This window comes from Calonectris borealis, chromosome 6 (genome assembly GCF_964195595.1).
Source record: "Calonectris borealis chromosome 6, bCalBor7.hap1.2, whole genome shotgun sequence".
NCBI classification, from domain to species: domain Eukaryota; kingdom Metazoa; phylum Chordata; class Aves; order Procellariiformes; family Procellariidae; genus Calonectris; species Calonectris borealis.
Window position 1 is genome coordinate 36,804,579 of NC_134317.1, and position 14,774 is coordinate 36,819,352.

Below are 14,774 nucleotides of genomic sequence, written 5' to 3' on the forward strand. Positions count from 1 at the left end.
TCTGTAATTCTCCATTCATAGTGTATTTAAAAAAAAAAAATTTAGAATTAAGAATCTATCCTCATTATAACTAAAAGCAAGCCCTCATTCACATCCAGCTACACAGTCAGCTTCCACCAACTTGGTCAAATAAAAATCAACATTTCTTCTCTTCTCGACTTTTAAAATCTTGTGATTAAAATAAAAACCAGTCATTTCTATATAAAATCTGTAAAAGAGAAACAGACTTTTGACATATAGGTTCAATGCTGACTATAGAACCAATGATCAGGCAAAATTTGGCTTGGGAGTGGGGGAAGAAGCGTTTTTCCCCTCAGATAACTGGGTTACAAAATAGCTAACCTATGTGAAATAAAGATAATGTAAGATTTTTTGTATAATTGCAATATATGTAACATTGAATCAAACTGAAGACATATGCAAATACATGACTGCCGCACTTCTCCTTAGTTCAACAGTCCTCTTAAACTTTCCTCTAAGGATTAACTTTCCAATTTGGCAGTTATAATTAACTGAGTAGTTAATCATGAGGCTTGTCAAACCACTCAAAAGAAACATTGCATATACAAAGCTTTACAGTGCAGCCTGAAAGTTTGTTTCCTTTGTTTTCCTTACAGTAATTTGCAAATACCTCAGAATGCAGAATATGACAGGATGGTGAAAGAAGCTGAAACAGAATTAGTAAGTACCAGAATAATGTTATATCTATGCAAGCTGTTAGAAGCCGGTTGTGAGAAAACTCCTGGTGCATCAGATATCAATTAGCTTCCACCTGCCCTAAAAGGAAGCCTATTCCTTTAGGAGTATATGAATAATTTAAAACACATGCCAGACAGATTGAAGGGAAATCTCAAAGGGGAAAAACACTGCTTATTCTCTTATGCTTTACATTTGAAGAGGTAAAATATAGATAAGGAAGGTTTTAAAATATGTAAGTCAAGATATCAATATATATGATGATTTTAATTCAATGAAAATTAAAAAAGAGATTCTGACAAATTCAAATAAGCCAGGTAGTGGCCTCCCTCATGCGCTGCAATGAATTTAAGAGCCTTATGGTGTCAGGTCCACTGGGAATAGAAAGAAAAGAACAAAAGGAAGATGGAAATGCACACAGTACAATCTACCAGAGATGACTGTATTTATGCAAACAAAAAAAATCTGATAGAATGACAAATACTGAAAGATCCAACTGCGTATGAAGAGTTATAATGACTCATGAAACCACTTACTGCTTCTCCAGTGAAACAGATGCACAGAAAACATTATTATAGTGTGACTACTTGGTTTCAAACAGGCTTACACAAATTAACTGTCTGTGGGCCAAACTAGAGCTTCCATACAATCTTTATGCTAGGTGTAAAGCTCCTAGAGCCAACCATTCTAGTGAAAATGCAGAAACCCCACACTGATTTCCTTAGGTTCACCTAGTTTATACTTTGGCTATAACCATATTTTTAAGGTCTTTACCAAACCAGTTCCAGTCTCATGAAATCCTGAACATATACATGTATACATACACACACACACACATATATAAAGAAGACTCTGAAGGAGTATTTCAGTGTAGTAAGATATGTTATGTACTCATACTACATGGAACAAGATAAAGAGTGACATCAATTACTTACCTGATGTGTTTATAGCTTACTCCTATAGAACAACGCTTTGTGATTCAATGCAATGGAAGCAGGTTCAGGCGCTTCTAATTTAAGTGTATGTTCTTCTGAAACTCTGTGCATTCATATGCATTATAATTTGAAGATTCTTCTTTTAAAAAAATTCTTAAACATATTTACATACCTGATTTATTTAAAAGAATTCCTGTTGTATAGAGAAAGCTGTCCACTTTCAAAAATTGCTCTGGCACCGTCAGATAGGCTGTAACATTTGTAATATGGTGATTTGTTGGAAGCTTTATTAAAAATTTTGGAAACTGAACACTTGGTTGAGATTTGGCATCTGTAAAAGAGTAGTATTTTGTCTTAGCAATGGTAAAACGCACAAACAGCGTTTTTGTTACTGCTCAGAAATCCAGTTAGCTTAACAACCTGTTTTCACCCATTTTCTCCATTGTTTGTGTATTTCTAGACTAGCACTTGTCACAGCCACACATACAGCTACACAATTAACTGAAAATCTGGCTTTGAGTAGATAGCTATTATATCAGAATATGAACATGCTTAGGTTTTTTTCGTATGTGTACAGATGGTTATCACAAAGTGTTTAGAGATTATGGTCTGCATACACTGAACTTACCAGACAGTTTTCCAGTAATTAAGACAGTATCTTCAAACAGCCATATATTAGCTTGACTTTGTGGGAATAATGAAAGCGTCACAGATGAGTATACTGTGGAAAGTGATAATATCTGTTACACTGTGCAACCGAAAAAAAATCCTGTAAGATCTCAGATTCTGAAGAAATAGTGAACAGAGCAGTTACAAAAAGAGAGTATATGAAGACTGGATAAATAAATTATTCCTGCTGTCCAGAGCAGGAATTTTAGTAGTTAGGCAGGAAGACCTTTGTTGTATGTTTGCTACTGTCTTATGCCTTCTATGGATAAAAAAGTGGCTAGAATTCTTAAGAGTCCATCTCTTTTTAAAAAACATCATATAACTTTTTTAAGAGCATGCAACAGTTAAACAGGAAAACTCGTGAGGAAACACTGCTGAAAGGAAGCTATAATAACAGGTTATACCTGTTATACAGGACTCAAAAGCATTGGCACTCCAGGAATGACTAAAGACAACATGATTTTTGTCAAAACACATTACCAGCCCTTTGCTAAGTCTAGATAAACAATGTCTCAGAATACACTCACGGTATCGCAGTATAACCTACCTAGAGTTAAAAAGGGCTATTTTCTGTTTTACAATAGTAAGAATTTTGACAAGTCTAACAAATCATTCACCCTTACATCTGCGTTGACAGGCACCACCTCCCTCGACTGACTTCATTCAGGCATTTTCAGTTGACAGTAACCACCCAGACTGCTGAAGAAGAGAGAAATTTAATTACCGATAGATACAGTTTAATAATAGGGCTGTAAGACGCTTACGTACTTGGCATTCTCCCAGTCTTCCAAGGCAAAGGTGTTAACATGTATCCATCCTTGTATGATACGATAGTTAAGCTTAATCCTAATTTGTAGGGAACTTTTATTAATACTGCTCCATTGTTTCCAGTAAGAGTAGAATTTGTCTTTGTGTAGTTAACAAACACTTCTACAACTGCTTGTCGTAGGTACCGATGACTGATGATGTCATTTACTTGAACTTTTAACGTAAAAACAGATCCTATTAACAGAAAGAAAAAACAGGAGGTCATCATACGTCATAACTAAGGACCCTAACTTAGGTTTGTAAAGAAGTCCTAGAGTTTATGCCTTAGCTACTCATGCACTGTACAGCCATGTACAGTGGCTCTCTCTCTCAACAGAGGGTAAGCTCTGGCCAAAGGGAGGGGTAATCATACAATTATATACCACAGAGAAGGAGGAAGCAAAAAACCTTGAGATGGGGCACAAAGATGCCAAAAAGTGTTTATCAAACTCAGCAAATATAATACCTAACCAGTTAAAAAAAACCCAAACAAAACCAAAATTACAAAGCAATTCTTCTCCTTTTCATTTAAGCTTGAACAATGCATCTGTGATAACGTAAGATTCAATGTGCCTTGCAAGTGCTCTGCAATATCACACTGATAAAACATATGGTCTTATTATCCGTTGGCTTGGGTCACACATTTAAAGATGCACCTTGAGTTTCTAAAAACAGAGAACCTAATGTCTGCAGACTGTGGGATAACTTTTATTTTTACAAGCGTAAAATTATTATAAAGTAACCAAGTGCATCCAGACATTTTGACTGTTTTAATCTATCATCTCCCACCAGATTTACACTTCTGGTCTAGTTTTCACCTTCCTATATTGCAACTTCTAAATAGTATTTGCCTACTGCTAATTAGAGGATCTGACATTCCTTTACAATACCTTGTGACTTGCAGAGATCATAATGACAGTGACTAAGCAGTATGTTGAAAATAGTAAGTCTGCTTGAACAACAGTCTCAAGATGCTCTGAATTACATTCAATTTCTCTCCCACCCTGATTGTAAATAAACTATTAGGGAGTCTTTTCATAGACAGCAGGTACAAGAAAATGTACAGAATTCGATGTTATTTCCAGTGTGAAATTAAGTTATTGTCATAAATTAAAATATCTATGGACCATTGTTAAAAATATTTCAAATAACATCAATTTTCCAGTATTTTGGTAACAGACATACTACTATTCAACACCATTGCACTACTTTATACCCAAATATTTTAAAATATATTAATTATGAATATACATTTCTATTTAGGTCAAATGTCAAGCTAAGTTTGTTTGAAATTTATCTATATAAAATCGTAGTTCAATTTCATTATGTTATCTCCTCTATAATTGAGATTGACATTGCACCAAGAGATTACTACCATTGACCTTGATTTAAATAAAAAAGCCTTGAGAAGCCGAGCGCAATCCATCAAAAAAACCCAGTACGTAGTGAAGACACTCAAATTAGGCCTCTCTGAAATAAGTATTTATTTAGCTCTATTGTATGCATGGAGCATACCATATATTCAAGCAAAAAATGACCTGCACACAACAAAAGCTACATTGACCTCAATTTATTACTATTTACCGCATACACAGCAAAAACTTACCAGCTGTGCCAGTTTGATTCTCTTCAGCGTTACAGAAAAATCTACATCACCTTATGCAAATTAATAAATACTTTCAAAAAAAGAAAAAAGATCCCAGTGGTACTCAAACCTATTTGACTGAATTAAACAGAAAATGCACAATAATCTTAGAACAATGTCATCTCTTTTTTCCTTATGCATGATATTTCAAGAATAAAATTGCTTTTAAATTACTGTTGCTAGAGGGTTTTTAAATCATGTAATGATTAAAAAAAAAATTTATGTCATGTAAACAAATTATGGCTACTAAACAGATCTTGCAGGCATTGATCCAGTTACACATATACTAGCATGATCCCAGTGGTTTCCAAAACCTGGAAGACAGGTCATCTGCCCTTGGCCAATGACTATTTAAAAGGCTACTAAAAAGGGAAAACAGACTGTACAATATTCTGATCCTGTATTCGCTTGGAAGCCAGGAGTATCTTGTGAAATGGTGTTTAAAAAATAAGAAATTCATTTGGACAAAATTCAAGCTCATGCCAGAAGGAACCAGTACGAGAAATGCTTGGTGTAAACTAGTATTTTAACAGCTGGAATCAAGTCAGGAGAAAACCAGCCTAGTATTAACAGCTGAAATAAGTAATTAAAAAATGAAAAAGTAGAATGTACTCAGAAAGACACTTTCTTTCAATCATTTCACACTTTTAATGTGTATTTTTCCATTTCCTGCTAACAAAAAGCCTAATGAAATCAAAGGGGTGGGGGAATCACTACATTCCTCTTCCAGCTGTTAGTAAATTCAAAGGTTATTTTGTGCAAAATTACTTCTTCCTCTCATCTCCTTCAGTTACAGCCATATTAAAACTCACTTTTTTAGAATCTTTTAGTTGAAAAAAAATAGACTGCAAAATTGTAGAAAGCTACACTATTTTCACTCTTTCTCATAGTGAATTGACAAATATCATTGGCTGCTTTTAGCCACGCTCAACTTTCATTACTTCTTTCTCCTATGGGTTCAGAAATAATTGCCACAGCATTTTTCAAAACTGATACTCTGCCTGAAATGGTGTTGAGAAGATGCAGAAGCGTGGTTGTAAACGCAGACTGAAATCCTGGGGGCGTTACTGAGACAAAGGTCTCCCATGTGAAAACATACAGTGTCTTACAGAATGCAAGTTCTGAAAGAGTAATTACCTACGTATTACTGTCATATGTAAGTAGCAGTTACTCACATGAAAAATGGTCACTTCACACCCGCTAGTATTAAGACAAAGAATAAAGGAGAGTCGATCCCTAGCTCTCATTGCTTTTGGCCTTACTTTTGTGCTAACACAAGAGTCTTCCTGACAAGAGAAAGTATGCCAATCGGCTGGGAGTTGTTCCCTCCCTGCAAGTAATATAGATGAGCAAATAATTTATATTTTCTAATATCATCCAGAATATACTCCGCCAACAACTCACTTGAAGTTTGTGTGCAATGATTTTGGAAAGACTTTTTTTTAAAAAAAATCTTTCCATTTCTCAACAGTAATAGTGCAGAAGACACGAGCACACAGTATTATGCTTCTGAATCCAAATGCTAGTGAAAAGATAATAGGTAAATATCCCAGTTAAAAAACCCAGAATCTAACGGTAACAACGATTTTCCTCCCCCACAGCCATGTTTCACTATTGTTTTGTATAAAACGGAGTGTACCAGAGCATCCCTTCAGCAGGCCAGCTGCAACAGTTAAAAGCAAAACAATCATAAGGTCCTAAGAGCACAGCCTGTGTGTGCAGTGGTAGTCCAACATGTATGACTAATCTGTATCTTTCCAAACTTGATATCCCTTGACCAACTCCCTCCTCAAACCAACTCCCTCACATGCCTCACATGCATTTAATGTGCAAATTTATCAGACATATTTAATGGCATTGAGTTTTTAATGTCTTATTAACACTCATGACATCTAATTTGCAAAGAAAATCCTGCTTTTTTTTTTTTTCTTTTTATAAAGGTCTTAATGCACAAGTCCTTAAGGACACTTTTAAGTCTCAAATATGATGGAGAATGCGGTAGGATTTTTTTCATCACAATAAAATGTACTGAAAAATATTTCAGACACAAAAATGAACAGCTAGGTATCTGTGTAACAAAACCAAAGCTGATAAATTAAACAATAGATGGAACTTGTGCTTTTTTCTGGTCACTAACACTTGCCAAACACAAGTGGGTCAGCTGTATCTCAATATTAAACAGATTTGACAGAACTCTTACAATTAGAAGAAAGAATTCAGTCTTAGCTAATTTGATTTGTGCTGCCTCAGAGGAAGGGAGATTTGTCTCCTGGCAAGTCCACTGGAAATGCCAGCTTCTACGACATTTAAACGTTTCCTTATAAAAGTTCATACAAATGCAGCAGTTATTTAGACAAAGGGAAACAAGGCCTTCTACCACATTTAGCTACTTCAGAAATGGCACAGTCAGTAAAATGACACCTCATTTCTTTGAGCATTTCTTCGACACCAGGCATTTCTTCTTCTAATGCCTAGAATTTGGCTTTGCATCACTGTCCTAACTCAGAAATCATATCACAGAATTAAGCCAAAGAGCTGCTTGGAATTGAAAGCTGGGTACGAAACATAATGGTGCAAAAAAATCTCTCTTTATAACACCCCTATGTAATTTGTACTTAATTCTTTACCTGCAGATAAGCATGTCATCTGGTTACCATATTTATCTGAGATTTAATCAACATGGTCAAGGCCAGAGACCTTATAGGCACCAATACATTCCAAACTACACGTAGCATTAGCTGTGAGATGGGCACTGCCCAGGAAGTATTCCTACACATTCTGCAACGCAGTCGTAAGTCCCTTTTCCTATTTAACACCAAGGTCCTATAGCAAAAGAGGCTCTACACCTCGAAGGAGGCAGTTACTCTTCTCAAACACACAGGCAACTACCCAATTAAGCAATTATGGATTGGAGGGAACAGTAACTACAATTAAATTATTCATTAGTTCCTTACTTCAGAAGAGACTTTTCTCATCCTTGCCTAGAGATGTTTAAACCCATGCCAGAAAAGGCACATGCTTACACATGTTTTATGGAAACTGCCTACACTGTATTACCATAGTAATAATGTGGTTAGCTCCCAGCTAACCAGACAGATAAAATGTGTGCTGTGCAATTTGCTTGGTCTTAGCTGACTGAACAATCATTTTTCCATCTTTTACATTCATAGAATACCATATTTTTTGGCTTAATATAATTAGGGATATGAAAAGTGCACTGATCTGTAAAGAAGAAATCACATGTTCTAAGAATATCAGGTTTTACTATACATGCAGTATTGCAATGGATATCACCATTGCAGGAGGGGGGGGAGGGGGGAAATCAATGAAATATATAACCTCCACAGTCAACACACATCTGGCTTTAGTAAAAAAGATCATATAAAAGCAATCCTCCTGCCCACAAAAACCAATCACTACTTCTTAAAATTTCCTTAAAACTACCGTAATGCCAGTGACAAACTACAAAAGCATATCTATAAAAAGTAAAAGCCTATTATACCTTTAAAGCTCATTAAAAATCTATGTACGTGAAGGCGAGTTGTGGCAGCAACTAACTGACACAGGCATGATTTAATGCTGAAGTAAGCTCTCCTCACCACAGCGCACCATCAGTCTGCGGTTACCGTTTGTTCTTTATTAAAGTACAATGCATTGACACAGTACAGATTTTTCTGCCTTGCATAGTGCATTAAAATCACATAACAGGTGACCCCTAAACTCTAGTAACTATTGTATGGCTATATTCTGACACTTATTGTCAGATATTAGGATAATCTCTCTGACCACTTTTCAATTATGCTTCTCGTAGCTATCAAATAACCTGCAAATCTCATTAGTAACCCCTACATGCTAACGTAGTCTTCATTTGCTAGCTATCAGTGTTCTTTTATGCTGTCTTACTCCACATAGTCATTTATAGATCCTACGTACAGATCGGCACATACATGTATAAAGACATTTCTAACTCTACACAAATAATTCTATATATTGGAAATTGGTAACATAATATCTCATTTAAAAACTAATTATGTCACTCTTTATAAAGATGTTTATATGCTATTTATATGCTGCTCCTCTGATTTAAAATGGCAGCATAAAATAAATGCAGAAAATTATTTCTCCTCCCTAAAATGACACAGGAATACTACTAAAATACGAAACACATTGCAAATGTTTCACCCTGTGCAATTTTAACTTTGTCTTTATTAATTAATTACAAGTACAATGTACGTATTTTATTTTCAATGCATTATAACTGAACTGAGAAGCAAAGAACCTTACACAGTTCACAAAAGGTCTGAGGAAATTCAGCAAACAAATACCTAATCAGCTGTAAAAACCAATTTCTCTAGAAAAGAGAACATTAGATTTAGGTAAGAACAACACACACGTAGGATAACAAATATAATCCTTCTACCTGGCTGAAAAGAGAAAACACTTGAAAGTTGAGAACTAGCTGACATGGTTTCATTCTTGCACTTAGCACAAGGTTAAAAGTTGTACCACCCCTCTCCAGAATCACCCGGGGAGTTGAAACTTTCATCTTGTTAGCAAACAAGATGTGTAACTAATTATAACCATGAAGTGACCAGTAAAGAACACAGGTGCATAAGGACAGGCCCGGGTTACAATAAGAGCTAAAACTTGCCCTTGTTTAGGCTGATTTTTAAGCAAAATGGCAGCATGGTTACTCTAAAGCAATTATGGACTGCTCCTTGAAATGCACTTTGGAAAAAGAAGATATTGACATTTTACTGCCATATGTCAGGGGTGCTGTTCAATAGTGTTCAACTATAGAGACTTACAGAGAACTGCTTTTAGGCAATGCAAAGATATTGTAAAAAATTAAATATTAAATAAATTGGAGCCCAGAGCTAATCAACATTTGCTCCATTTCTATATGAACAGCCAATCCTATGGAGGTAATATGACCACATAATCTATATAGTACAGTTCTGTAGCTTAGCACTCCGTTAAAATATTTTAATGCAAAATTGAACATTAAGATGTATATTTAAAAGAGCAGCTTTAGCAAAAATTTCTGCAGTGGCACTGACTTCCAGGGACAAAGCAGCAAAACTGGGAAGTAGGACACCACAGTATTCCCATTGCTCTATTTCTGGTCAACCAATTTCCAAAGAAGCCATCAACAAAATCCCAATTATGAAGGAGCTAAGGCCAAATCCTGAGGGGGACAAGCACTGCCTTTTACACAGAGAAAGGCTGTTACAGTCATTTTACAGGAAACAGTTTAACCCAATCTAGTCAAATCTAGATGTCTCCAGCAAGCACTTGCTTCATATTTGTACTGGTTTTGGCTGGGATAGGGTTAAATTTCTTCCTAGTGCTGTGTTTTGGATTTAGTATGAGGAGAATGTTGATAACACACTGATGTTTTCAGTTGTTGCTAAGTGCCCTCCTAGTCCCAGGACAGCTCCCATGCTTACTGACTGAGCTAGGTACACAAGATGGGAGGGAACATAATCGGGACAGCCAGCCCAGCTGGCTAATGGGGTATTCCATACCATGTGACGTCATGCTCAGTATATGAACAGTAGGCGTGACCCAGGAAGTAGCAATCGCTACTTGGTTATCGGTCAGCGCGGGTGGTGAGCAATTGCATTGTGCATCACTCATTTTGTATATTTTATCATTATTATTTTCCCTTTTTCTGTTCTATTAAACTGTCTTTATCTCAACCCATGAGTTTTTCTCACTCTTACCCTTCCGATTCTCTCCCCGTCCCGCTGAGGCGGGGGGGGGGAGTGAGTGAGCGGCTGCGTGGTATTTGGCTGCCTGCCAGGTTAAACCACGACAGTCCTTTTTGACGCCCAACGTGGGGCTCAAAGGGTTGCGATAACGACACATCTGACTCGAACGGGTTAAAACAAATTCGTTACAAGCATTCATTATATCAGTTTAGTACTCGATGTTCACAATGTTGGTTTATTTGCTCTCAGAGTTGTTGGATCTGTTTTTGGAGCTGTGGTATATAGCACCTTACTGGCTGTCTATACTGCTGATCATTAGTTTTTATGTGGGGTTGGTCATCTCGGGGAAATGGATTAAGGTCATCATTGCTTTGCTATACTGTGTGACCTGGCTTTATGTTGTGATAAAATTATTGGTCACGAGCCTGTACTCAGCACTGCCATCATTCCTGTTCTTCAGGAGCTATATTTTGGAAACTATTAATAATTACACTTCCTACGTCTTCACCTCAGAGGATGAATTTAGGGGGGAGACAGGATGGGACACTTTCTCCCACTTGTTCACCTTCCCTTCCATATCTTCAGAAACTCCTTTTTCTTCTATCCTCTTCATGAAGACGTCCACAATATTCCCTGAGAATTTTGAATATCCTTGGGATGTTCAAACAAGCATGATCATATTGCTATGTCTCCTGAATGTGGTTCAGGCCTTGTTTAGAGTTAAACAACTATTCAGGAATACTGTCCAGAGATCAAACCCAGCAACAGACACGGTGACTACTCAAACCCCCACGACAGGCACTGTGGCTACTTCAACCCGCACGACAACCACTGTGGCTACTCAAACCCCTGCGACAGGCACTGTGGCTACTTCAACCCCCACAACAACCACTATGGCTACTCAGACCCCGGCAACAGTCACTACAGTTACTTCAACCCCCGCAACAGGCACTGCAGCTACTCAAACTCCGCCAACAGTCACTGCAGTTACTCCAACCAGTGCGACAAGCGCTGCAGCCACTCAAACCCCGACAACAGTCACTACAATTACTCCAACCCCCGCGACAGGCACTGCAGCTACCCAAACCCTCGCGACGGGTACTACAGCTGAACCAGAGGACCAACCGTCGCTGGTATCCGTCGCCCCTGTACAGAAGAAGAAATCTTTGAAGCGGAAGTCAGGTCGTTTAGAAAAGGATGATGGAAAACCAGGGCCATCACGAGGAGGGGAGGAGGAAGAGGAAGAACTCATAAATGAGACGGAAACCACCCGATCCTTATCCGTGAATGAGTTGCGAGATATGCGGAAAGATTTCAGCTGTTGTCCAGGTGAGCATATTGTTACCTGGCTGCTCCGATGCTGGGATAATGGGGCTAGTAGCCTGGAATTAGAGGGGAAGGAAGTCAAACAGCTGGGATCCCTTGCCAGGGAAGCAGGTATTGACAAAGCAATTGGAAAAGGGACACAGGTCCTCAGCCTTTGGAGGCAACTGCTGTCAGGCGTGAAGGAAAGGTATCCCTTCAAGGAAGATGTTATATATCGCCTAGGCAAGTGGACCACTATGGAGAGAGGTATCCAGTACCTGAGAGAACTAGGCGTGCTGGAGGTGGTTTATAGTGACCTGGACAACAACCAAACGCCCAAAGATCCAGATGACGTCCAGTGCACGCGACCCATGTGGCGGAAGTTCGTACAGAGCGCACCAGCATCGTATGTCAGTTCATTGGCAGTACTGTCCTGGGCAGAGGAAGAAGCACCAACGGTGGATGTCTTAGTTAGCAGACTTCAGGATTTCGAAGAAACTATCTCCTCCTCCCTTGTCTCGGCTGTGGAGAAGCTGTCCTGGAACGTCCGGCAACTCGAAGAGGGTATGTCCTATTCTCCACCCGTACAGACCAGTATCTCAGCCATTAGGAGTCAGCGTTTTTCTCCTCAACAGAGAGCATATAGAAAGTACACACCCCGGGGCACCCTGTGGTTTTACCTGCGTGACCACGGAGAGGACATGAGGCAGTGGGATAGAAAACCTACCTTCATCCTAGAGGCACGTGTACGTGAGTTGCAAGGAAAAACAATCACACAAGGGGGTTCCCCCAGCAAAAATGCTGCTCCAGTTGTCAGGAAAAACCTGTCTCACGACGGTCCAGTTTCCAGTGAACAGTTCCCCAGACAGAGTAGAAGGGCTGATCTTACTTTGGATTGTAATTGTAATGAAGAAATTCTTAACTCACGTTTGCAAGAAATGAGAGATGGATACTATGACCAGAACTAGAGGGGCCCTGCCTCCAGCCAGGTGGAGGAAAGGGACAACCGGGTTTACTGGACTGTGTGGATTCGATGGCCTGGCACATCAGATCCACAGGAGTATAAGGCTCTAGTAGACACCGGTGCACTGTGTACCCTGATGCCATCAAACTATAAAGGGGCAGAACCCATTTGTATTTCTGGAGTGACAGGGGGATCCCAAGAGTTAACTGTGTGGGAGGCCGAAGTGAGCCTAACCGGGAATGAGTGGCAGAAGCACCCCATTGTGACTGGCCCAGAGGCTCCGTGCATCCTTGGCATAGACTACCTCAGGAGAGGGTATTTGAAGGACCCAAAAGGGTACCGGTGGGCTTTTGGTATAGCTGCCCTGGAGAGAGAGGAAATTAAACAGCTGTCCACCTTGCCTGGTCTCTCGGAGGACCCTTCTGTTGTGGGGTTGTTGAGGGTTGAAGAACAACAGGTACCAATCGCCACCACAATAGTGCACCGACAGCAATACCGCACCAACCGCAACTCCCTGATCCCCATCCATGAGCTGATTCGTCGACTGGAGAGCCAAGGAGTGATCAGCAAGACTCGCTCACCCTTCAACAGTCCCATATGGCCAGTGCGAAAGTCTAATGGAGAGTGGAGACTAACAGTAGACTACCGTGGCCTGAATGAAGTCACGCCACCACTGAGTGCTGCCGTGCCGGACATGCTAGAACTTCAATACGAACTGGAGTCAAAGGCAGCCAAGTGGTACGCCACCACTGACATCGCTAATGCGTTCTTCTCAATCCCTTTGGCGGCGGAGTGCAGGCCACAGTTTGCTTTCACGTGGAGAGGCGTCCAGTACACCTGGAACCAACTGCCCCAGGGGTGGAAACACAGCCCTACCATTTGCCATGGACTGATCCACACTGCACTGGAACAGGGTGAGGCTCCGGAACACCTGCAATACATTGATGACATCATCGTATGGGGCAACACGGCAGAAAAAGATTTTGAGAAAGGGAAGAAAATAATTCAAATCCTTCTGAAAGCCGGTTTTGCCATAAAACAAAGTAAGGTCAAGGGACCTGCCCAGGAGATCCAGTTTTTAGGAATAAAATGGCAAGATGGACGTCGTCACATCCCAATGGATGTGATCAACAAAATAACAGCCATGTCCCCACCAACTAGCAAAAAGGAAACACAAGCTTTCTTAGGCGTTGTGGGTTTTTGGAGAATGCATCTCTTCGGCCCTGAAAGACTGTTATGACAGATGGAGCCCAAAGTCGTGGACTAAATGAACTCAATGGACATTTTAGAGGGATAGTCCATAGACCAAGGGAATAATATCTGTGCGTGCATATATATCTATATGTGTATATATAAAGAAAGATAGTGGTGGTTAATTGAAATGTATTAAAAAGATGTGACCTAAGCACGACGTAAATGGTATGGAATAAGGGGTGGATACTGTCCTGGTTTCGGCTGGGATAGGGTTAGATTTCTTCCTAGTGCTGTGTTTTGGATTTAGTATGAGGAGAATGTTGATAACACACTGATGTTTTCAGTTGTTGCTAAGTGCCCTCCTAGTCCCAGGACAGCTCCCATGCTTACTGACTGAGCTAGGTACACAAGATGGGAGGGAACATAATCAGGACAGCCAGCCCAGCTGGCCAATGGGGTATTCCAAACCATGTGACATCATGCTCAGTATATGAATGGTAGGCGTGATCCAGGAAGTAGCAATCACTACTTGGTTATCGGTCAGCGCGGGTGGTGAGCAATTGCATTGTGCATCACTCATTTTGTATATTTTATCATTATCATTTTCCCTTTTTCTGTTCTATTAAACTGTCTTTATCTCAACCCACGAGTTTTTCTCACTCTTACCCTTCTGATTCTCTCCCCGTCCCGCTGAGGCGGGGAGGGGAGTGAGTGAGTGGCTGCGTGGTATTTGGCTGCCTGCCAGGTTAAACGACGACAATATTCGAGAGAAACTGTAACACATTAGAAATTAGAAAAAAGTTGAACACATTGCTACCTAAGTGCGGGATTTGTCACCAGGCTAC

The 14,774-nt window shown here is 39.6% G+C and overlaps 1 protein-coding gene across 4 annotated transcripts in view; it reads right to left on the reverse strand.

Annotated features, from left to right (window-relative positions):
- Positions 1 to 14,774, reverse strand: part of FAM171B (family with sequence similarity 171 member B) — a 50,974-nt gene that overhangs the window by 13,014 nt on the left and 23,186 nt on the right. Inside the window, exons 1-4 of one of the 4 annotated variants that reach the window (XM_075153694.1) lie at positions 3,069 to 3,151; positions 2,924 to 2,996; positions 2,260 to 2,352; positions 1,804 to 1,962 (exon numbers count right to left, since the gene is read on the reverse strand). In XM_075153694.1, the coding sequence (XP_075009795.1) occupies positions 1,804 to 1,962; positions 2,260 to 2,352; positions 2,924 to 2,963 (292 nt within the window). In that variant the 5' untranslated portion in view covers positions 2,964 to 2,996; positions 3,069 to 3,151. Of the gene's footprint in view, positions 1 to 1,803; positions 1,963 to 2,259; positions 2,353 to 2,923; positions 3,303 to 14,774 lie in introns of those variants that run through there. The other 3 variants (XM_075153693.1, XM_075153692.1, XM_075153695.1) reach the window with 3 other exon arrangements.